Consider the following 24,631-nt stretch of genomic DNA (forward strand, 5'->3'; position numbering starts at 1 on the left):
CCAAGAAACAGAAGTGCTGTCTCTAACATTAGAACCGGGAGCAAAGCAGGAGCAGAGCAGCACTCATTAGCATAGACGCCACAGAAAGTACAGTGTAGTCTCTGGAAGCAATAAAAATGTGGCTAATAATTGTGGAAAGAGTCTAGGCAAGAGTACAGCTGGGAATATGCCAAACTGACTGACTATAATTTGGATTGGCGGTTAGTCATATTATCTTGCCAGTCATTGATTACACGGATATTTGAACATTTTTTCTGGTTAATATCAGATTTTGTATGAAAATTGGTATATTTTTTATTTACATTCCAGCTCTTTGAAAGGTTTAACTTTTAGCATGGAGGAGTCTGAACTGGGCCTCAGCATGCACTGAGGTGTTGCAAAAGCAGGGAGAAAACATTTAACTGCTCACAGATCCACATATATTAAAAAAAAATGCAAAAACCAACCAAACGAACAAAAAACCACCAAAAAAAGTTACAGAATTTTTTTCAATATGGTGGTTATAGAATGTCTCTCATGAGTAGCAGCCATTAGCACTTTGTTGCTTGGCACTAACTCTGTCTAGATACAGGAATAAACATGTAGGAAGAAGAGTTTGAAGAAAAGGAGGGGGAACTAGATGAAAATTCAATGGGTAAAGAGGAACAGGGGAAAGTAAAGGGAAGGTAAACATAAGATAAAGAATGAAGAAGAAGAAAATTAGGAGGAAGTGTTCAGCAAAAGAACAGAAAAAATAAAAGCTGGGAGAAAAAAAGAGGAAGGAGAAGAAGAAAACAAGGCAAAGGAACTGGAAGAAGGAGAACAGGATGGCTGGGAGAAGTGGTTGGACTCTATGATCTTAAGGATGTTTTCCAGCCTAAATGATTCCATTATTTCATAAGCTTTATGTAATTTTCTGTGCTATTGTTCTAAATGTTTTTCTCACATGCAAAGTAATTACTTTTGGTTATAAGAAATTAAAGATAAAAGGGTGCCTAATGAGGAGTGGAGAATTTCATTTGATTATGAATCCAGAATTTTTGATCATTGCGATGATCATTTTGTTGCCATGCCAGAGAACTTGGAAGGGTGACAGCTTACCACCAAGTCTTTTGGGATTTCTGGGACAGCTGGAGTACTACTGAACAAAAGTTTCTGAGATGTGGAGAGGTTAATCATGATGAGGACTAAGCTGAGAGAACTGAGGGCTTTGGCTCTTCGTATTATAAAAATGCCGCTGCATGTTCTGGAAGCAATGTCTCCAATCAGTGATGGTCATCTGGAAATGACCAAAGCTATCCACTGTCACTTGCTAAGGGTATGATGATACCCTCCAGATCAGTGTGAGTGGCAAGCTGGGAAGGGGTTTGATGGTTACAGACACCCCTCTTTCAGTCAGTCACTGGAGTGAAAGGAGCAAACAAGGACAAGTACAAGACTGGCCCAGAGTGCCAGAGCTCAGACAAGAATTGAACTGAAGTGATCATAGCATGCCTAAAAAGCAGACCTGGCAGGGGGTAATTAAAACAATTTGTACCACCATGAAATTAGAGGCCCTTGGGCATCTTCTAAGCCCCTTGTATCAGTGAGAGGGAGAGCTCTTATAAAGCGGAATTTGTTCTTTTGCTACAGAGTGGTTCCTCATTCCTAAAGACTTAAAGAGGAATTAATTTAAAGGGCTACATAAGGGTCATTTAGAGATAGAAAAATTTCACAGGGGGATCAGTTGTACCATAATTTGCCCTCAGACAAACTATGATATTATCAAAGCTCTTAGATTTGCTCAAAGGTTTGTCAAATGTGCCAAAACACAAGACAAGTGAAGTGAAACATTCAGTGGTGACACAGAAAAACTGTGCCTGGAAAAAAGCAAGCATAGATTTATTAAAGCTCACAAAAAAAGAAAAAAATGCTTCTTTGTTCAATGAATTAAAAAAAAAAAAAAGCAGAATCTGCATTCTAGATCTGGATGTAATTATCAAACTTTTTACATGAAAGCTAATTTTTTAATACATTAATTGAAATTATATTCATAAGCCTTCTTTGGTTTTCCTTTGAACTGTGACTGAATCTTACTGGGACCTCATTTAATTTGGCTGAAATCTGACCTTGTGCAGACTATGTCATGAAGTCAATGTTTTTCAGACTAAGAACGAACAGGGCTTAGGTTAGTGGATTACTGTGCTGGCCTTTGAAGAAAATGCAAATTTGAAGAAAATGCAAATCCATAATCTCATCTAATTTTATAGTTAGTTTAAATGTCTAACAGTAAAACCTCAGAGAGAACTTCTAGAAGAAAGCAGCAGTTTTATCACTTGCAATAAAGCTGTAGGCCCAGCCTTTAATAGAAATACATCAACTTTCTCATTTTAGGAGTTAATGAAGTGGTAGAAGCAGAGGTGCAGAGCAGATCAAAATCACTCTTTACATCCAAGAAAAATGAAACCTTTCCTTAGAGGAATGGCTGAAAATAGAGTCCCATATTCTGGAGGAATCCAAAGTGGTTTTCTAGTGGAGGTGAAAAAGTTTCTATCCATGCCATATGTACAGAGGATAAAGGAATCATCTGGAAAGTGAAATTAAATGCTGTTTTACTTAACAGCAAAAATATCAATGCAAGGATTTCTTGTTTTCTCTTCTTAAAACATTCTAAAGGCGACAGCTGAGTGCCCAAAGACATAAACTTAATTTAGTTTTTAAACAACATTACTTTGTGAACATATTGTAATTTTGAAAAAGTTCCAAGAGGAAAAGCAAAGACAAGACTATAATGCAAGATTTTATTTATTTGTGGATTCTCTATTCATTTTTACATGATTAAAACTCCTAATGTTCCTTCAAAAATTGACAACTGGTAACTTTTTTGTCACCTCCAACAGAAATGGTGAATTAGGAATAAGTACAGTTTATAACAATTGCAAGTTGTTGTCATGGCAGCCTTTCTTTTTAACCAAAAAATCCTTTGAACAAATACTGAACTAATGATGTGAACAGAATTGATGTGATTTGTCAGACTGATCACTTCCCTTCTTTTAATGCAGATATTTTGTTGGATGATGTCACTGATGGAGCACTCCACAAAGATGGTCATAGTGTCAAAATCTTAGTCACTATAAACAAGGGCTATAGTCGAGCCAAGGTAAGTGCATTACCCAGAGCAGAATTATAGCTCAAGCAAATACTGGAACGTAGTAGCTCCATTTTTTTCGGTATTTTAAGCAAGGAACTGAAGGGAAATTTCCTATAGGTAGCAGCTCTCTTCTCTGTCATATATGCTCAATACAGGGAGGCACATTCTATAGACTAATGTTATATGGCCTCATTCTGCCTTTGTGGTAGCTTAGACACTACCAATTTTCAGTTTAATTAGTAACAGGATGTCCTGAGACTTCTATCTCCATTTAAAAGTCATTATAAGTTAGATCTGTGCCTTGGACTCCTTAGGGTGCAACTGTGAATTTGCTGCTGAGAAATTGCATTGTCGTGTTTTCATGTTCTGTGTTAAAAAAATTATAAATACCGTGCAATCTTTATTTTTAGTCATCTCTTTAAAGACACAGATGCAATCAAAGAGCAGAACAAGATTCTATATTCCCTTCTTTATAAAGATGTACCAAAGTAATACAGTCTATACCTATTTCTGGCACAGAGATTATTACCAAAGTTGTAACATCATATTCTAAATAATATTCTTATTCTGCATTGGGAAAACTATGGATCTTCATAGAAAACAAATTAGCACCATTTTTAGTCTAGTTTCCAAAAATCTCTCTTTCCAGGATCAAAAGCCACATGCATACCTGATAGGATCAATTGGAGTCAGTGGAAAAACAAAGTGGGATGTTTTAGATGGTGTAATCAGACGTCTCTTTAAGGTAAGACACTGAAAAATTAGCTTAAGTATTATTACAATTTTCTGTTTCATGCTAGAAAATTTCTGTATTCTTTGAGTTGTCTTGCCAAGTTTTTGGTTTGGTTTGAGGTTTTTTTGATACATAGTTAACACCACTATTAAGCTTTATTCTTAATGTCACTGTTCTTTTTCTTATGACTATAGGCAGTTTTCCAAATTGCTTTCATTCAGTAAATATTTTTATGTTTTATGTTTTCATTTAATTTCAGGAGTATATTTTTCGAGTGGATCCAACTACTAGCCTGGGTTTAAGCTCTGACTGCATTGCTAGCTACTGTATAGGGGATGTAATTAGAGCCCATAGCCCAGAAGTGCCTGAACTGCTGCCTTGTGGATATCTGGTTGGAGATAATAACGTCATCACTGTGAACCTGAAAGGTAAAACCCAAAGAATACTTCTGCAGGTACTGTAGAGTCCTACACTGCAGTTCCCTATCCTTTCATATTAGTTTTTCTTACACCTGATCTTTATTGTCTCTAGTTTGAGGACACATTTATCACATAAACTGTCTGTAAGACATTGCATAATAACTATTGCATTGCGGCCTTTTGAGGGAAATCTAGGGATATCTGTCCTCCCCTGCCTGACTTCCAAATCACACCAAAGTACAGATTTCTAAACAGTGGCAAAAAAATGAAACCCAAAACAGAGATTACAATGAGAAATATTTATGCTTTATTCAGTTTCACAGGAAAAATTCTAAACATTTCAAAAGCTCTAGGGATTTGCTATTGGAGGGGAGAGGGGACCTTCAGGGGAACTTTACATACATTGGTGTGACAACTGGTAACCCTTGTGGCTGTCACTTTGACCTTTTTTTTGTCATCGTTGCCAGTAATGTCTGAAACATGTATCTTTGCCTCACTGAGCCTTCTCTTCACATTTATTTTGATTGCATCTCTCCCACTCATCTCAACTCACTACTGCTGTTTAATTTTTGTGGAAGTATATCAGTAATTCCACAGCAAAGAAGTCCTTAGTAGGGATTTGATTTAAGATGTGTCTTACCTTGCTTTGGGCATAGCACTGATACAATCAGGTGCTGGGCCAAATTACTACCTTAGCAAGGATAAGACAGGCCATTTTTCTTTTCTTTTATCCCCAGGAGTGGAAGAAAACAGTTTGGATAGTTTTGTGTTTGACACATTAATTCCTAAGCCAATTACCCAACGGTACTTTAATTTACTGATGGAGCATCGCAGAATTATTCTGTCGGGACCCAGTGGCACAGGAAAGACCTATTTAGCTAACAGGCTGGCTGAATATATTATAACTAAATCTGGCAGAAAAAAAACTGAGGATGCAATTGCAACTTTTAACATAGATCACAAGTCAAGCAAGGTAAGTTACAGTTGAAAACATAACCTATTGCTCAGTTCGTAGCGATGATGCAGACCGGATTCTATTAATTTGTGTTAATATTATCTTTTGCTGCTCAGTTAGCATTTCTTCCTACAAGAATTCAGTCTCCAATCCTAGTGATGTACAGGGGCCAGATCTTTCTGTTCTAAACAAACCACTGGAGCACTGTCAAGGAAGACTCAATTTTTCCCCTCTTGAGGAAACCCACTTTAAGTATAGATGCAGAGTCCAACTCCTATGTAAATTAAATTTTTGGACTGTCTGTAATTTCTTTGTCAGAAGGTTGGATATATAGTAATACTAGTGTAACTTGCTTTTTTATTATGATGAAATCATCCTTTGTTAACAAAGATTTCAAAGTGAGGATTTGGAATTACTGTCTTGGGCTCAGTTTCTTAATCAGCACTGGAGAAATACAACCATCATGATTTCTGGTGTGCATCAGTGAGGAAGCTGACCATACTGAAATTGCCTCACACATCATGTCGCATTCCTAATGATTTACATGGCTCAGATTATCAGGCTTCTAGCATGACTACTGTGCTAGCCATAGATAAGGCTATTCACTTGGCTGTCCTGAATTGGGTGTACTCCTAACTTGGTACCTGGGGGGAAAAAAATGAAAGGGTTGCCCCAAGCTTTCTGATTTACACAGAACGTAGTGAATGCTAACGTAATGTAAGAAGGAAGAAGATCCCAAAGGGGCAAGAGGACCATTCTGGCAAAAAAACCTGCTTTTCACTGTCTTTGTACAGAGGATTTGTGATGCCATTTACTTTGGCAGGGAATGTGTTTATGTTTTGTTGTTATATCATACACATCTGTAAAGAAAATTGTCCCACAAAAGAATAAGCTTTTGGATTTCTGGTAAATTGCTTGATCTGTGTGTTTTGGTGTTTGGCTGTTGTTTTTGGGATTGGATTGGTTGGGGGCTTTTTCCCCTTTTCCTTTACTTCTATCAGAATTTATGTAGAACTTTTGAGTTAAAAACCCAAAAAACAACATTGTCAAATACCAAGGGTACAATACAGATGGTACTATTCCATGGAAGAAACCCATAATGTTCCCTGAGAGACACCTGATCATAAAAAGGCAAAGAAAAATCTTTCTTGAAATAAAAAAGGTGCATGTTCACATTAAAGAAGAAAAGATTCGGCTATCCCTGATCCAGAAAATAAAATGTCAATAGGAACTTTGTCCATGATACTGAGTATTTCCAACCCTGACAAAATTAGATACCTCTAGAGATACAGCTGTAAAACTTGACTAGCCCAGATCCTCAAGAGCAACAAAGTGTTGACAAAAATATGAAATGTTTTGGTTACAGAAAGCTCTCTTTTACTTCTACACTAAACAGCAGCCAGACAGCTGACAGGAAACAATTTACACCACAAATTTTATTATGAGGTGTGATAAAGCATCCTCAAGAGGGCAGGGAGATTTTCGGTGAGAGTGCTGAAAAATGAGATATCTAAAGCAGCAGTTCAATATACTGAAATTGTGTGACAGTGTGGTGGGGTTTTTTGTTATATGAATGTGGCATTCGTAAGAACAAAGGTCCGAAAATTAACGTGAGTATCTCAGCCCATTGGAAATGGCATACTTTATTGTAAACTATTTTCCTCTGGAGATAAGCTATTTTATCAGCAAATTTCTAAGGAATATATCCACCAACTCAGAATGCTTCAGTCATTTGCCTTGTGTTTAGCACTTTTCTTTTTCCTAGGATGTGGTTCAGTGTTGCCCTCTATAAGCAGCATGGTTTCCTGCATGTGCCGATCCAGCTGAGTGATCGATCCACAGAAGGAAATCTCTTTAGCAGTCATTTTATCTTCCCAAATTTTTTTCCAGTGAAATTACATCTATGGTCTAATTGAATTAATCTTTTCTGGGCTTGGGGCATTTTTTTGTGATTTTATTTTTGTTTTCTTACTAATTCTATGGAAGGATCTGCGACAATATCTAGCAAACCTAGCTGAGCAATGCAGTGCTGACAACAATGGTGCTGACCTCCCTGTCGTCATAATTCTTGATAACCTCCACCACATCAGTTCACTAAGTGACATCTTCAATGGTTTCCTCAACTGTAAATACAATAAATGGTAGGTATTACCTCTTCTCTCTCCTTGCACTTGTTTTGCAATTAAAACAGTAAAAGCTCTTTGTTATTTTGCAAAATAAAATGTCCCAGTGAACATTTAGACTCCCATAGGCCATCTGCAAGGCTGTTACGTGCTTCAATAATTTTAACCCTCTTCAGCCAAGTACTTAGTTGGCTCCTTCACTTCATTTACATGACTCCCATGCTTCTCAGTAAGATGTAAATGTACCATGAAATTTAAGAATGTACATAAACACTTCTCATTAGTACCATGAGAACAGCTTACACTTTGTAAGTGTGGAATTTGGGATAAACCATGCCATGCAGAAGCAGCTGTGTTTCTAGCAGATTTGCCCTTCCCATAGTTTTCCTGGAGCAGTGCATAAGTACAAAGTTGGCTGACTGTCCTTTACTCTCAAGCAAGAGTAAAAATAATGTTTTCTAGAACTTTTACTGCCGTGTAACATTGGTTATTTCTGCTGTAAAGGTGACATCAGAGGGACTTCCCTTCATAAAATCGTTGCATGCAATGTCTCATGACATTCACTGGCTTTTGAAATTAAAAAGCTAAGCCTACTGCCAAATTATGAGTTACATTAAGACAGGGTTGCTTCATTTATTTTTTCAGATGAGCGCTAGTAAACTACATATATGCAAAGAGGGAAATCGTACAATAAGCATTTTAAAAAGGGTACCTCAGAAATATTTTAAATATATGACTACAATACATCCAGAGACTCTTGAAATTGGCCTAGTGCAGAAAATAAGAAGGAATATACTTCGAATATTTGAATAAATTCTCCCTCAAAAAATCTTACTGCTTTTATCTTTCCAGTCCCTATATTATTGGAACCATGAACCAGGGAGTTTCTTCTTCACCAAATCTGGAGATGCATCACAATTTCAGGTACATTCACTCTGTATTTACTGTGGCCATGTTTGCGCAGCTCACTGCTTCTAAGCCCAGTTCTTTGACAAATATTGGTCTTGTGTCTCATCACAGTAAAGTATTTCAGTTTCAGTGTCTCTCCTCTGTTGATGGGTCTCTGAATGGTGTTGGGGAAAAGTAAAAGAAATAAAATTACTGTCTGGCACCTCTAGCAAGTTGCTGAAGATGATTGCATTCCTGCATTTCATTTGTCTTCGGCAGTGTCTTGAATTCCTGCTGGAACCTGAAATGGCTCTGTGGAAACAGTGAACAGTAATGAGGTTTATTGGAGCAGTGTTGTACTTGCTTACTAATGAGACTTGGAAGCTTATGATATTACTTTTATCTATATGTTTAAGAGGAAATAATGTATTTTCTATTCATGGCTGCTTGACATTTATCTCTCCTACCCAGGTGGGTGCTGTGTGCTAATCACACAGAGCCTGTTAAAGGTTTCTTAGGCAGATATCTGAGAAGGAAACTGATTGAAACTGAAATAGAAAAGAACATACGCAATAATGAGCTTATGAAAATCATTGACTGGATCCCCAAAACATGGCATCATCTCAACAGCTTCCTAGAAACGCACAGCTCTTCAGATGTAACCATTGGTGAGTCCACTGGTGGAATGGTTTGAAATAAGGATGCAGGCTGAGAATTTTAGAGATTTGTGAAGAATTTTTTTTTTTTTTAAAGTTGCCATGTCTCAATGGGAAGTACCACATAGGTATAGGGAATTTGTCTAGTTGTCATCGAGATTGAAAAGAAAATGGAAAGTTTAATGAGAGAGTATATATATTTCCTGGTAGAGCTTCCTTTGTTGCTAAATACTTTCAAGTAAAATATCACAATTTTTAAAACTAAATTTAAAAAAAATTACCCCAACAGTAACTTTCCTAAGCCTTATTTTTTTCTCCTGCTTTCACACTGCAGTATAATTACAGCAATAAAAACCCTTATACCTGAGGTCTTTTAATGGAATTACTACGTTAGCAAAGATGTCAGCTTTTACATAGCTTTGTAAGTGTTCATCAGGCCCTAAAATTGAACTAAATGACACCAGTTTTTTATCAGCAAATTTCTAAGGAATATATCCACCAGTTCATTTTTAATAACAGAAGACTGTTAGCTCCTTTAATGTAGTCCTGTTTTAGTATTCTCTTACCTTGAGCTTGTTCCAGTACTGTTCTTTTAATTTTGAGAAGATTATTTTAAGTGTGTTTCCTAGTTCTACCTTTTTTAATATACAACTTGACTGCTCAGGTCCCCGTCTCTTCCTCCCTTGCCCTATGGATGTTGATGGCTCCAGAGTGTGGTTCACAGACCTTTGGAACTATTCCCTGGTTCCGTATCTTCTGGAAGCTGTGAGAGAAGGACTTCAGGTATTTCATTTGTTTCCTAGAAGTTTTTTTGATTGCTTTCAAAGGCTTTCTCCAAGCTATTTTTAAACAATGCATCCTGGTATGAATGTTGTTGCATTTGCAAGAGGAAACTCTTTGGAGGAGTTATAGAAGGCAGACTCAAATTCCTTTTGACCTGCTCTTGCTCTGGTACATAATTTGGCTTTGTTTGCTCCAGCACTAACATATCTTGTATTTTATGAAGAGGGTTTCTTTGTGACTGGAGGAAGGTGGGGGTTTTTCCATTGTTTAAAGAGTTCCCAGCATGGCTAAATACAGCTCAGATTGTCTCCCTGAGTCAAGGCAGTCTCAGCTTACCCCTAAATGGAATGGTTAATAAGCTTTACACTAGTGCAAGAAAATAGCTTCGGTCTGTGTAATCCTCCTACCACCTACATAGACCGTTAGATACACAGGCATGTGGGGAAAAGCTGTGAGCAAGGATGTTTTCATAGAATCATAGAAAGGCTTGGATTGGAAGGGACCTAGAAGATCATCTAATTCCTGGCCTTAAACACTTCCAGGGATGTGGCATCCACAACCTCTCTGGGCAACTTGTTCCAATGCCTCACCACCCTCTTAGTAAAGAATTTTTCCTAACATCTGATCTAAATCTCTCCTGTCTTAGTTTAAAACCATTCTCCCTTGTCCTATCACTATCTGCCTACATTAAAATGTTGTTCCCCCTCTTTTTTACAAGCCCCTTCAAGTACTGGAAGGCTGCAATGAGGTCTTCCCCAGAAGGATAACTCCGGGTTATACCAGAGGAGGTTAGGATTTCAGATAGTTCCGTATCTCTGGAGCAAGCCTAAATCTTTACATTAATCCATTCTTTTTTTTTTGTATTTCCCCTCCTATCTTTAATTGGCTTTCTCCCTTTTTCCTTTTTTCTGTTTATGCACTGCAATTCTACGTCCTCTAAAAAGATGCTTTGTGGAAAGGCATTTTGTTCCACACATTACACTGAAAAAAATTACTACACAGTGCAGAGGGGATTGTTATGGACTAGGCAGAGCTATGTAAGCGGCTGCAGTTTCTTTATCACCTGTATTGACACAGTGACATACTGATGCGATGGAGGTTTAGAATCTTGCCTGTTGAATATCTCATGCTTTCCAAAAACTGCTTATCTCTCTGGGAATTACAGTGTTTATGCCTTGTACAGAATACTGCCAAACATTTGATAGAACAGTCACAGTGAGATTAACAGCACTTGTTTAGACCAGCTATAAAAATGCAGTGGTATTCTTCATGCTCATATTTTCCCAAGCATACAGGGTAACTGCTTAAATGAAAACTTCAGTTGTGGAGCAGAAGATGGCAGCATATAGAAGAAAATATGTTTGTTTCATGAGCTGTACCAATTTTTAGCTGCTTTGGATGGCTTCCATAGAATAAAATTATTAATAATAAACAGAAATCCTTTATATCATATAATTAAGTGCTCCTGGAACCAAAGATGGATAAAAACTGCCTTTCTAGTCAGGTACTTTGCAAACTCACTTGTCAGACATAGGATTTACAAGCCTTGCTCTAGATTCCAGAAAAGGTTTAGTTGCTATTAATCTCAGATAAGGGAAGTGCTACAGTCTGGAGTTAGGCTGCTACCTACCTGAGGAACATTTCTCTTGGCTTATTTAGGCAGAACTCTGTTTTAGCAACCTAGCCTCAGTGTAGGGCAGAAAGAGTCTGAGTACCTCTGTGCCTAATACAGGGAACTTGGCTGCCTAACCTGAACTCTGCATTCAGCAAGTTCCTGGCAGCAGGTGTTGCAGTGATAAGCACAACTCATCACTCTGCCTTTATCACTAAAGTCCTCCCCTCTTTTAATCCCTTTAGGAGTGCGGCCCACCTATATCCTCCATGAGTGCATGCCCTGCCAATAGCAGGGTGTTCTTGGATGGTGTGAGGCTGTTTGAGATGGGAGAAATTACAAAAAGCCCTGGTGAATGGCTTCCCATCCCAGTGTGTCATTGTCACTGCTAAAAGAAATCTTTAAAGCAGCAGCCAAGGGGTTCTCAGTTAACTTGTTGCTTGTGAACAGCAATACAGGCAGGGATGCATTTTAGTGAGGAAGCTACCAGATATCCTATAATTACAGTATTCTCATTTTTGCTTCCTCTGTCCTCCTCCCAGATTCATAAGCATTTTATGCTTCACAGTAAGGAAAAATACATCCCTTGTGAAGTTCTTCTCTTGACCTTCTAAAAGTTCTCACACTTAGGATGTGGACAGACATCTGATTCAGCATCTCATTTTACTAGGAGAAGTGAACAATCTGTACTGCCACCTTCTAATTCACTTGAAACAAAATCCAATTAACCTGAGTGCTTTTGATAGGTCTGTGTTAATTTCACTGATATGCTTTAAGCAAATTACCTGGAGGTCTCATTTCACACTGTATCAAGAACTTGCTGTTGTCTACAAGTGTCACTAGTTACTGAGTGTTTTCCAACTTGCAGCCACTCGGTGTATTGAAGGAGCGTTAGTGGAGATGATCAGGTCTTCTTAAGGTCTTATTTTACCTGAGTACTGAGAACATCTGAAAGCAGATCTCTTTCTAAAATGGTTTAGATGTTTGTGATAACTTCTTTTTCTGCTGTTACAGCTGATACTGAAAACTCTGTAGAGTACTTACCTGTGTTATATCCATAATATAGATGTACGGTAAGAGGGCACCCTGGGAGGATCCCTCCAAGTGGGTAGCTGATACCTATCCATGGAGCTCTGCAACTCTACAGCATGAGTGGCCATCACTACTTCAGTTAAGACCCGAAGATGTTGGTTATGAAGGTTATGCATCAGCAAAAGAAGGAACAACATCTAAGCATGTTCCACAGACTGATACAGAGGGGGATCCCTTGGTAAGATTCAAACTTTTGGGAAAAAGCTTTTCAGTATGCACTTTACTCTCACATGTTAAACTGTACACTGTGCAGTAAAAATCTACTGTGCAAAATAGGCTTTTAAAATTAATCCTCCTGTAATTTACAAGAATGTTGAAAATGAAAGGAAGCAGGAAGGCATGTATCAACAACATGTTAATTTGTCCTTGTACTGTTTGCATTTCCCATCTGCCCAGATGTACCTGGTATCTGGTACCATGTATCAGGTCTTCACCATTATATTGTTTGGGTACCACTCTTCAGCAGCTTATAATCAATTTTATCATGAAAACATCATTTTTCATTGGGCGGGTGTTCATCTACATTATACAAATGAAGGACTGCGATATTCACATTATCTAACTTATCTATCATAGAGAATTTAGTGAAAATAGAAATTAGCCATCCTCCCATTTCTCAGAAGATTTTAAGATAACTGATGACTGTGTAACAGTCTTAATGTAAAAGGAATGCAAGTGTGGTGGCATTAAATGATAAGAAATTGATTTCCCTCAATGCCATGTTTTGTTTTATTTAAATATGATCCCAGACATGTGGGTTTACCATTGCCTCCTCTGATAATGGACTATTAAAATGCATGTGTTGAACTGCTATTCTTGTGTAGTGCTTTCTCTGTGGACTGCCTTTATCATAATTCAAAATAGCATTTTAGAGAACTGTATTTCTAGAATACAGGCAGCCCTTGGAAAAGGGAATTTCTTAGAGAAAAATGCATTTAACTCTTATCAGTGTTAAGAAAATGGTTCCTCAGCCTCACTGTTTCATGTTCAAAAACAGACCTTGCACCCTGAAGAAGTGCAGAAAATCATCTAATTTGAGGTCCTCTCCCATTCCATAAGCTTTCAGGTGATAATTTGACCCTGTGATTTGGGCTTTGAGCGAGTGTATTGGACAGGCTTCCAGCACAGCATAGTCTCCACTATGGTGAAAACATGGGCAGCCTGAGTTCAGTGTCCATTCACCCCTGCTCCCTGCACACTGTGGTCAGCATCTGTACCTGAGTAAATGCCAGAAGCTTGGAAATTGTGACTGGAGGGTTTGCCCCCACCTGCAGTGGAGCTCATGGGTGGACAGACGCTGCACTTGTGGAAACAGGACACATCATGTGCAGGCTGTATTGAACACCCACCACAGGTATTCTGTGTTCACAAGCATGGGATACCTATCAAAGCTTCAGCAAAAGCTACTCAAAAGTGTTGAACACTGTTCAGTGCCTAGAGAAAACTCCACCGTGCAAGTTGAAAGCATAGAGATGTAAGGATTTCCAAACAAACTGGAAATAGGGGTTTAAAACACAGATAAGAATGCATCTTTCTCTTTGGTTTTTCTTTGATTGCTTTTTGTAACAACAGCGTATTTATTCCGTGAAAAACACTAAAACACTCTCAACATTGCTTGCAGTCCTTAGCATGCTGGCAGAAGTGGATGCTTTATAAATAAAATCCTGACCATTATACAGAGTTAGGCATCAAGCATCCAAGTAATTTTCTGGGTCTTAATGCTGCCATTTGCTGATTTTCAGATGGATTTCAGGTACCAGTAATCCCTAAATTATGAGGGGTTCTACTCTCCTGGGTAGGAGGATCTGTTGCTGTTCCCCTCCTGAGGTCAGCCCCTCAAGAGCAGATGGGACTCATTTATGAAGCAGCTGGCATCAGTCCACCCTCTCTCATTCCCTCCCCATCCTTCTCTTGTAGAGGGGGTATGTTACTGTGATTATGTTTTCAGTTGCTTTTCCAGCGTAATCATCTACACCATCCAAAAATTATCTGGAAGCTTGACTGTCTCCAAATATGGGCCCAGATGTCCAGCTGAGATACAGCTTCCTTCCTCTGCCAGTGTTGCAGCTGCAGCTGGCCTCACCCCTGAATTAGAGTTATCAGGCAGCTCCATTGTGTCCCTCTTTGGACCTTTAAGCTTCTATTTAAAAACCAGAAGGCAATGAAAAGAGTGCCAATAGGAGCCACTATCACCCTGCCCTTTCTGAAATCCTTTTGTATGGTCTCTCACCTAGATACCAGCACACCTCATACAGCAAGGGAGCTTAATTAAATTTTAACACGGTCACTGCAGTATTAAATGAGACGAGATTGTGTAAACATTGCTTTCTTCTTTCAGATGAATATGCTAATGAGGCTTCAAGAGGCAGCCAACTATTCGAGTGCGCAGAGCTGTGACAGTGATAGCACCAGCCACCACGACGACATTTTGGATTCATCCCTTGAATCAACCCTCTGAAAGGGACAAATCTTGCTGTAGGATGATGGTAAAATCTGTTTCCACTAGACCACTGCCAGTATTAAAGCAGCACATCGAGGTCTCTGAGTAAGAATGGTGTGTTGTAGGTAGGCAGGAGACCTAACTCTGCAAAGTCAGGAAGAAAAATTGAAGTGGAAAGCTTGAATTAGTTTAATTTCAATACCTATGGAGCCAAGTGAGACTCCATTTGTCAACTGGAAAGTGCCCTAGACCAAGGGCATCTGAGCAGATTGCACACGTGTTAGCCAAACTGGAATATTTTTTTTCCCTTATCCTCCTTCTCTCTCTTTGTCTCTCTCTGTTTCTCTGTACAAGTTTACAGTGAAACTTCTTTGGGTTTTTTTTCCTTTAGTTTACCCTGAGGTGCTGCATGAACAATGCAGTCTCCTAATTATCTTCTAACCTCTGTTGTGCCACATGGTGCTGGTCACAGGACGGCAGTGGTGTTTGTGTTATACACTACTGTCCATTCCAAAATGAGTAAAAGATGATAGTAACTCAGAAAGCACAAACAGTATTGTGCAATCACCAGAAAACATGACTGTGATATGCTGGATAAGTGCCAATTTAATTCTAACTGCCATGGTCACGGTGATGCGCTCCATCAAGTTTTTAGTACACAAGTCACAGATTTTATAAAGTTATTTTTACCACAAGGGTCTTTTTTAACCACCTGCCCACTCCTTAACAACGGTTTTCTACCAATTATTAACCAACACTGATTAAAGGCTTTTTAGGGCTTCGTTTGTTTGAGCCTTTTCAGTGAAAGAAGGAACATTTCTTATGGTGCTGTCTCACTGCCTTAAAACAGATTTCTAGAACAGTTTTACAGTTGGTTTAATTCCTAAACCATTGGTAATTTACACTGTTTTTTTCTTCATTTACTAATGAGAAAACATCAGTTAACATAGTAGCCTCATATCTGTATATCATGATTTTTTAAAGTAATGGATACGAGAAAGAACAGTTGCTATATAATATTTTTATCTTGTGAATAGATTTCTCTGCCTACCCTCAGAAGTACACAAGGAACCCAAACCCACTTTCACTGCCACCTAAATGCTGACAAAATCGGCTCAAATCCATTTGGTCCCATGGAACGGAATTTTTGGAGGATAGATGTTTTGAATACTTATCCAGCAGAGCTGGATGCACTTGATGCAGCATGAGCACAAATATATGGGTTTTTTTTTTTTCTTTTTCTAGTTTCAGCATGTTGTTTTGATTGCTATAGTTGTACATGAAGAATTCAGCATAAAAGAACACTGAAGCAGTGATGTCCACTGTGGAAGAGGAAGAGTTTATACTGTAAAAGTGGGTTGGTTTTGCACAGTCTACTGGGTGGGTATTGTAAATATAGAGAAAAAAAGAGAAAAAAAACAAAAAAAAAAAGAAAAAAAAGCCTTGCACAAATCAAATCAAAAACAAACAAACAAAAAAAAATTGTATTTTATTCTGTTGGTGTTAAGAGATGTTTCACTTGCTGAGATTTCCTGTATGTTGCAAACAAATACAGAATGCAAAACCTAAAAGCTGTTATTACCTGGTGTGTTTGTCCTGTACTTACAGTTGTTACGACTATGCAGGAGCTATCAATGCTACAGTCAGCACGTTTCAATATCTATATGAAGCCAATACATTTTGGGGGGAAAAGTCTGAAAATGTGTTAAGTTCATATGTCACGGCAGGCTACAGCCAGACTGCATCCGGACTGCTCAGAGTAATCAGAAACACTCTTTTACCACAAGAGCCGTGAGATTAAAATAGGTGCACGTGAACAAGAAGGTACCTAAGGGCTCTGGCATTGTGTAGTCATGTACTGTACACCTCCATGGATGTTACCTTTGGGATGTGTATCTGGTGCTATCCACTCCTCATGGCCGCTCTGTGGCCACCTGCTGTAACTTAAAGAAATCAATGCAGTTTCCAAATGGCACTAAGCTGCATCGCTGAATCTAGAGGTTCCTACACGGTGCTATTGCCCTAATAAAACTCTGAATTTATGCATGTACGATTCAGTCAGACCAACATCGTGCCCCCCAAATCTGAATCCATTTCTGATGCAAAATGTCAGCTCATACACCTTGACTGACTCAAAGAACTAAAGCAAAGCTGCTCTTTCTTGTACCTGTGCTCTGAGCAAACCTGCAAATCTTTTCCTGCCATATTTAGCTCACAAACACACAATATTACATATACAAAACTTCCTGCAATACATCTCAGTGAGTCCACCTAGTTTACAACTCAGAAATTGTTTGTGAAACATTTGTCTGTACACATTTTATATTTTGTACATTTTTGATGTAACATATCTTGTAAATAGAAACAGTGAAATAAATCATCTGAAAAATTTTGTAGTCTTTGTAAAACCCTAATAAGTATTTGGTGTCATCGGACTTAACTGGATGATGTATTTTCTATTGGTTTATTGTTCCTCTAGCTTGTAAACCAGCTTGCGTATTTTTTTTTTTGCAGGTGTGCACACTGTATCTGTCTAAATTATTACTTTGCCATTAAAGTGGAATTATTTATTGAAAACACAGTCTGGTGTTTTTGCAGTCAGGACCACTTAACAGTAGATATTATTTCAAGTATATGAACATGAAAACAAAGTGACAAACTGAAGGATGTGATTTTTCTGTATTCAGCAAAACTAATCTCTGTAGAAACGAAATTTAGTACTGTTTCCAGTTCCAGTGATCCAGCAGGATTTTTGAATTGCTGTGTCCTTGGTGGGAACAGGTTGTGCCATCCAGAAACAACTTCACAATCTCCCCATTCTCAGGATTATTTTAAAATACAAGTCTATTGATTTTAGTGACAAAAAATCTGTCCAAAACCTGTGAAGTATAATGCCTTATTTTGAAACTCAAAGAACTCAGAGCTACTTCCTCAGTAGGTATACATCAATATTATTTGATAGAATTCAAAGAAAGGAAGTAGAATTGTGTTAGTCGCCTAATTGTAGACTTTGAGGTTGGAAGAGATCATGTTCCTGCAAGTTGCAGCACCTAAGATGTAAGTCTCAGCAGCAGGCCTATAATTTCTCCTGAAAGTGCAATATCCCAGGAAAGACCTTTAGACATATCAGAAGAGAGTAGAAGATCCATCACCTTGTTAATGATATGGATAATTATTCACTGGGTGATTTGGATTTTTAAGGGTTTTATTTGCAGTTAGATCTTACGTATCACTTTTTCAAGAGAATAATATCCTATACTGTCCTATGTTACGCTCTTTCTTCTTATACTAAAAAGCCACTCACAATCAAAAACATCTTTTATATCTTTTACAGTAGTCTTCTTTGCTTGTCTTTTTGATGAGACAGGCAGCTTGCTCATTCCTAGCTTTTCACAGTAAGTCATGCCTTTCAGACCTCAACATGTTTATGGCAGGACTTTCTGACTATGTGATTTATCAGATAGTCCATTCTGAAATGTGAGTATGAGAGTTGCACATGGCATTCCTGTCATGGTTTCACATTTGCTATAAACAGCACTAATATCACCTTCCTACTCCCACTTCATATTTTCCCTGCTTAGGCTTCAGGGCTGACATTCAGTCTCTAATTGCATCATCCCACTGCAAGATCATGTTCAGTTAATTATCTACCAAGACCCTGACTTCTTTTCATGTTCTATCGTTTTGAAATACTTAGTCCAATCCTGTCTATATAAACTATGCTCTTTCTTCCTTAGATGTATGAGTGCAAATTTATCTGCATTAAAACAGGATATTCAAATCAGCCCACCCTACTAAATGATTAATTCTCTACAATTATCATCTGTCTAATTTATGACTTCACCAGATTCCATAATTTCCAAAACCTGCACTGTCATTTTACTTTGTCTTTCAGTTTGTACACAAAGGTAGTAAGTTATGTTTTGTCAAGAGCAGACCCCTGTTGAATCCTGGTAGGACCTTCCATGAAGATTTCCTGTTTACAGCTACATTGTTTACATCTACTCAAGCCTTGGGTATATTTGTATTTCAATTAAAACAGATATAAGCATACAAAGCCATGTGTATATAATATTATAGGAAATACATGATAGCATGTCTTCTCCATCACTAGGTCTCCAAGGACGGATTAAATTTGTTTCTGTTGAAAATTACATATGTAGAGATGATCTTCCACAGAAAAAAGATTAGACGAGGGTGATCTCAGTGTGCCTTTCCTATAATTCAGTGCTGCAGTCTTTGCACATTGTCCAGCTGCCATCACTTAGGGAAAAATATATGAAATTTAATTGTTAAACTCATTCTGTATCTCCCATCTCAGCACATCTGCCTGTTAACCTTCATCTGGAGACCTGCTTGGTGAATGCCCAGGTTCCCATGACAGGAATGGGGTAGTGCAGCCTCAGAAAGAAATGTTTTTAGCAAAGTACTTGAGACATTGCTCTTGCTTACAAGAACTCATTTTTTATGCTATTATTAACTAACCACAGTGTTTTCTCAGCATGCGCTTTTTCTTGATAACTGAATAATGTCACACAAATTAAATGCTACCACTACGTTTGGAAATGCAAGAGCTCCAGATGCACTGTCATGGGAGAAATGTAATGCTGGTAATAATACTAGTAGCAGAAAATAGAATCTGTCATGAAAGATAAATTAACTAAGGCCAAGGCCATGTGACCTTGCCTTTCTACACTAAACTGCATTTACTGTTCTTTGTTCAATTGCAACCTTAAACAAATGCTGACAAATAGCAATGACAGAGCACACTGCATAATCATGCCTTTAGTAACAAATTTCATAAATGAAATAATGTTTCACCTTTGTTAGTGCTTGTACTTGTTTTTCCAGCAGTTTTTGTTAAATTAGATTATACAATTTAGGAAACTAAAATGCATCTTGACAATTAAATGCCAAAGCTGGAAGAAAAGACATCTGGTAAAAAAATAAAGCATTTACATGGTGACACATAACCAGCACTAATAATTTTGTCATGCCATATGTGGATGGCTCTGACAGAACAAAGAAACAGACAAAATATGTATTATCTGTATGACCAAAGCCCAAGGACTTAATGAACTAAAAAGTAATTTGAGTGAACTGTATTTTAGCACTGATAATTCAATGCACCTTAAATATGTCCTGCTGCACTCTGCAAGTGCAGTGAAAAGACATACACAGTCTGAAAACAGACTCTTCAGTGCAGGTAAGCTGTTCCACTCATGTAGGCTGCATGCAAGAAAGAGATGTGGCTTCTGTACAGCAGTCCCTGAGCTTCCAGACATAATTTGGTGGCAGAATGAATAATTTAGCTTCATCGTTACCACACTCTTTGTGTAACTGCCGTGATCTTTAGCGTACTCTGTCCCTGCTTTTCCAGGTCAAGCTAGTGGCACTGGTTTGGACTCATGGTACTGACTCTTGATTGTGGCTGTGCAAAGTCACACTGGAGGCAGAATTTGCATCTAACTGAACTAACATTACAATGCAAATGTATTTTTCATGTAGAGGAAAAAAAGAAACCTAAAAGCTATATAAGAAAACCTTGTTTCATTAGTAATTACTGTGATTAATCTCATTACTACTTAATGTCTTTATATTACTGCTTTTGTAGAATCAGTGTGTCTCAAATACTTTATAAGTAGTTTTCTTGTAAAAACAAATTATGTTTCCAAGTATAAAATTACACTGCTTGTTTGAGAGGTGTTTATTACCTTGTATCAATCTACCAGCCTGTTTAACAAACTGCATCCTCACGCAGTAAATTTCATCTCTATCTTAAAGGCCTCTGAGGTCAAAAAACATTTAGTCTTGCAATGTATTCTAAGTCATGTTCTTTAATTTCTGTCCTGAATATAGGTTTTAGCATGTGAAGTGCTTTCCTAATTTCAACTTCAGTGTGTGCAATTTATTCCTCCCTAAACCATCATCTTCAGAGAATAAGATGGTCAACTAACTGCTGCTAGATTCAGATGAACATTGTGGCAACTGTGCAGAGCATTACACTCAAGAATTATAACGTAATTGCATGCTTAGGCACAGCATTCAGTGGTTTGCTATTTTGCCAATTGTAGTGTTGAATAAAACCTTCAGACCATGTTTCTAATCAGAATGGAGGGAGGCCTCCTCTTTTTCTGGAGTGGAGCAGCTGCTGGCAATAAAACCTAACTGCCTATTTTTAGCTACAAAACAATGGAGAGGTTACTCCACCTAGAGAAAGACAGGCAAGCTATAGGATAAAGTTACAGGGCATGCTGGAAAAAATGGTTCGTTCTGAAAAAATATCACTATTATTGAGCTGTTAACATTCCTTGATAAGTCAGGTAACTTTTTTAATTAATGATAATATTTTCTTACCATGTGTGAAAGATATGTGGGGGGTTTGCTGAACTAAGCAGTAATCAAAATGTAAAATATAAGACTGAAATTCAATGTGAGCTTCAGAACAAGTATCCAGGCTTTAAAGGTGGTGTTACATTGAGACACTCTGCCTAATCCTTAGGGACATACTATGATGTACAGAAATTTCACCTATATCCACCTAAACCTCCATATTTGCTCAATAATGCTGAGTCCTGTTCTTGTTCTTCCTCTGAGGGAGCAGGATAAAGAGAAAAAAGAGGTCTGATTCATTTGCCTATTTGTGCCCATGAATTCTCTCTCCTCAGTTTTGTTAGCAGACCTGCTGAATACCAAACCATAGCTGGTCAGGATGTTTCCAACTAACAAGGCTGTCTTTTGAAGCCAAAATGGTACACCAACGAATGTCAGAGTAAATGAAGCTTGGATGTACCACAAGAAGAGAATATTTTTGTCCGTTTTCCTGACAGCTCCCCAGGCAGATGCTTCAGAACCAGAATTGCAGCGATCTGAAGCTCTGGTGAAGTCTGGCTCAGGGCCCAGAGCATGAAGTTTCTTGCTACAGAGACGAAGATGCCTGTTGCAGGAATTCAGGTTCTCACTCCCCTGGTTGCTCCTGCAGCCTGAGTGGGTAGGGTATGCTGGCATCCCTCAGATGCTGAAGAAATACCATCACCACCCTCAATTCCCATGGAGGAACATGTCCTAAAGTGGATGATGGGGTAAAACCTGCTAAGATGTGTGGGAGGAGGAGGGGACAAAGCAGCCATTGCTCTGATCTGTTCCAGACAATATGAGCAAAACCTCTTATTCTTTCTAGAATGAAAGCATGGAGAATTTCTTCCCAGTGGTATTTTTTAGATAGGCTTTTACTGAAATTATTTCAAATACATACAGACACACATAGAGGACATTACTGTAAAGGTAATTTCTATATGAATCCAGCTTTTTGTTGACAGAGGGTCCTTAAGAGTCTGTTTAGACTGCAATGGCAATGGCAGCTTTGTTGAGGCAGACATTGCAGCTTGTTCTGGGGACTGCCATTACCAAAGGAAGGAAGGCATGTGCTCAGAGAACTCCAAGCAGTGGGGTTTTAGTATTTTTTTTTCCACTTGGATCCTTTTATAGATAAGAAAATATCTCCTGTCACTGTCACAGGTGCTTTGACTCCCTCAGCATTTTGTTCACTCCCGTCTCTGCCCTTTTGCCATTTAGCACATCCCTTCTTTTTCCTTTGCCTTTCTCGTACATGTTCCTCTTCTCTCTGCTGTTCCCGTTGACACTCAGTTTGGCTCCCCTTCTCTGCCTGACACATTTCACTTGTCCATCCCCTCACTCACCAGAAGGCTGCTGGCTGCTCAGAGTGTGCAAGGACAGCATCATGTCCTTTTCTGGCTCTGAATGCTGAGCATATGCTGTCACAGCTGAGCAGAGTGTGGCAATCGCAATCCAGCCAGCAACATCCCCTCCCGGACTCTGCCTGAGTGCTGACTCTTCTGCCAGTGCCATGGCAAGGCCCATTGCAGCAGCAGAAGAGGTCAGCAGCCTCTGGGAAGCCCCATACCTTACCCATGGTAATAAGTTTGCAGTGAAAAAGCTGAATGACTTTCAAGGCCATGGACCCTGAGTGCTCCCATCCTTCTCTATCCCCCCATCTCTGCTGACTGAATAATATTAAGTTAAAAAGCAACCTTTCACTGCTTTTAGCACTCAGCCAAAACTAAATAGCTCATATTTTGTAGCTTAGAAGAAGACTGTGAGATGTAAGATGGGTGACACAGTTATCTAGGATACAGGATGGTGGGAGCAGAGGCTCCAAAGCTTTCTTCAGCTCTCAGACTGAGTCTTTTCAAAGGTGTTTTATTCTCTTTCTTTATGGTTTGCTAAAGGATATCAGCACTGCCACTTCTGTGATCAAGAAAGGTGAATTTTTACTGTAAAAAATGGTAGAATTTTTCAGTTTCAGAAATTACAAGCAGAAACATCTCATCTTGAAAGAGAAGCAAATTCTCATTGGTAATTTGAAAGAAAATTAGAAGTAGTCATGTTACTATAGTGATATTTGTTAAGTAGTCATTAGCTCTAGACGAACACAGAAAATATTTTTCCATGGCTGTCACAGGAGTTATAATGATCAGCTAATATTATTTTATACTTTCTTAGTGATTTTGAAAAATCATATTGAAGTACTTTACAAAGGCCAGGATGAGCATCATTGTTAAGGAGTGAATGGGAAAGAAATCTCATTAGCAGCAGCAGGGTGCAGATGACAACATAGCAGAGCTTCATGAGAGGACTGTGTCTTAAGATGCTGCTAATGAAGAAAGTTCTGGAACTGATTGGCATTCCTACTGTCTATCACCCCTTATGTCAGAGGGTATTATATATATTATGTAGCTTTAGAAAAATTTTTGGATTGTATAGTGTAATATACTGCTTCCAATATCTGAAAAAGAAGATTCTGGGAAAACCTGTTAGACCCACATAGTTGCTCCTAGAAAGTATGAAACATTTTGTTGTCTGTGAGAACATAGGCAATCACATGTCTACATATGGAGACAGCGAAGGGAAAAAGTAATCATTGGATTTGGGGGTTTTATAAATGGGAATTTCACAGGGCTGTTGATATTAGTTGGTGAAGGAGACTAAATTCTATTTTCAGTGTTGACTAAGGACTAATTGAGAAGACTTCATATTATCCCTTGAGAATTTTTAAATTTTTGGTAGTTTGTAACAGTTTCCCTCAAAATTTCTATGCTCAGAGTTAAATGTGAGAAGGGTAAGCATTTCAGCTTGGAGTCCCATCAGCATTTGTGTCTCTGAATTCAAAATTTCAGCTCTCCCAGTTAGCTGGATTTGGAGACCTCCGTGGCTCAGTAGACCAGGGATTTCCTGTTTGCCTCTGGGAAGCAGAGAAGATTAATCATATACTGTGATCTAATGCTACAACTGCAAATGAGATTTCCAGGCAACTGCTAGGCATGTGGGTTTGGATCCCATATTTCTAGTTTAATAACTGTAATCTTAGATATAACTCATTTACAGGCTAGTCTAGTCCAGCCAAAAGACTCCATTTCATTAGGACACGGTTAGGCAGACATTCTGGCAGCAGCAGCAGCTTCTGTAACTCCATTAAACATGCTCAGCCTAGCTTTTCTCAGGAGATGGCAGCAGTAGCATTCCTGAATTGGCTGCAGTCTTTTCCATTTACTTCGGGTGGCATGAGGTGTAAGGCAATAGTTAGGTGGGAAACAACCCCTTCCCCCTGAAAAATCCTCCCTGAAGCCATGTGGAGCATTATGCTTAGAAATACAGACCTGTGGGTGTTTTGTGCAAAGAGAGTGATGGTTGAAGAGGTACAGATAAAGAAATATGAGAGTTAGCTGGGCCTTACCTGAATATTTCATATGTAACCCAAAACAAGTCTTTCCCTTTTTGAGCCATCCAAACAAGGTACTTTA

General features: G+C 38.5%; 1 protein-coding gene across 11 annotated transcripts in view; it reads left to right on the forward strand.

The window, feature by feature from the left end:
* Positions 1-17,387, forward strand: part of NAV3 (neuron navigator 3) — a 526,195-nt gene extending 508,808 nt beyond the window's left edge. For 10 of the 11 annotated variants that reach the window (XM_039570170.1, XM_010413726.4, XM_010413727.3 and 7 more), the window contains 10 exons: positions 3,021-3,118; positions 3,759-3,854; positions 4,102-4,270; positions 4,999-5,234; positions 7,203-7,357; positions 8,192-8,263; positions 8,699-8,895; positions 9,548-9,666; positions 12,345-12,548; positions 14,709-17,387. In XM_039570170.1, the coding sequence (XP_039426104.1) occupies positions 3,021-3,118; positions 3,759-3,854; positions 4,102-4,270; positions 4,999-5,234; positions 7,203-7,357; positions 8,192-8,263; positions 8,699-8,895; positions 9,548-9,666; positions 12,345-12,548; positions 14,709-14,828 (1,466 nt within the window). In that variant the 3' untranslated portion in view covers positions 14,829-17,387. The remainder of the gene's footprint in view (positions 1-3,020; positions 3,119-3,758; positions 3,855-4,101; positions 4,271-4,998; positions 5,235-7,202; positions 7,358-8,191; positions 8,264-8,698; positions 8,896-9,547; positions 9,667-12,344; positions 12,549-14,708) is intronic. The other variant, XM_010413719.4, reaches the window with a different exon arrangement.
* Positions 17,388-24,631: the final 7,244 nt, after the last annotated feature.

Source organism: Corvus cornix, chromosome 1A (genome assembly GCF_000738735.6).
Source record: "Corvus cornix cornix isolate S_Up_H32 chromosome 1A, ASM73873v5, whole genome shotgun sequence".
Classification (NCBI taxonomy): Eukaryota; Metazoa; Chordata; class Aves; order Passeriformes; family Corvidae; genus Corvus; species Corvus cornix.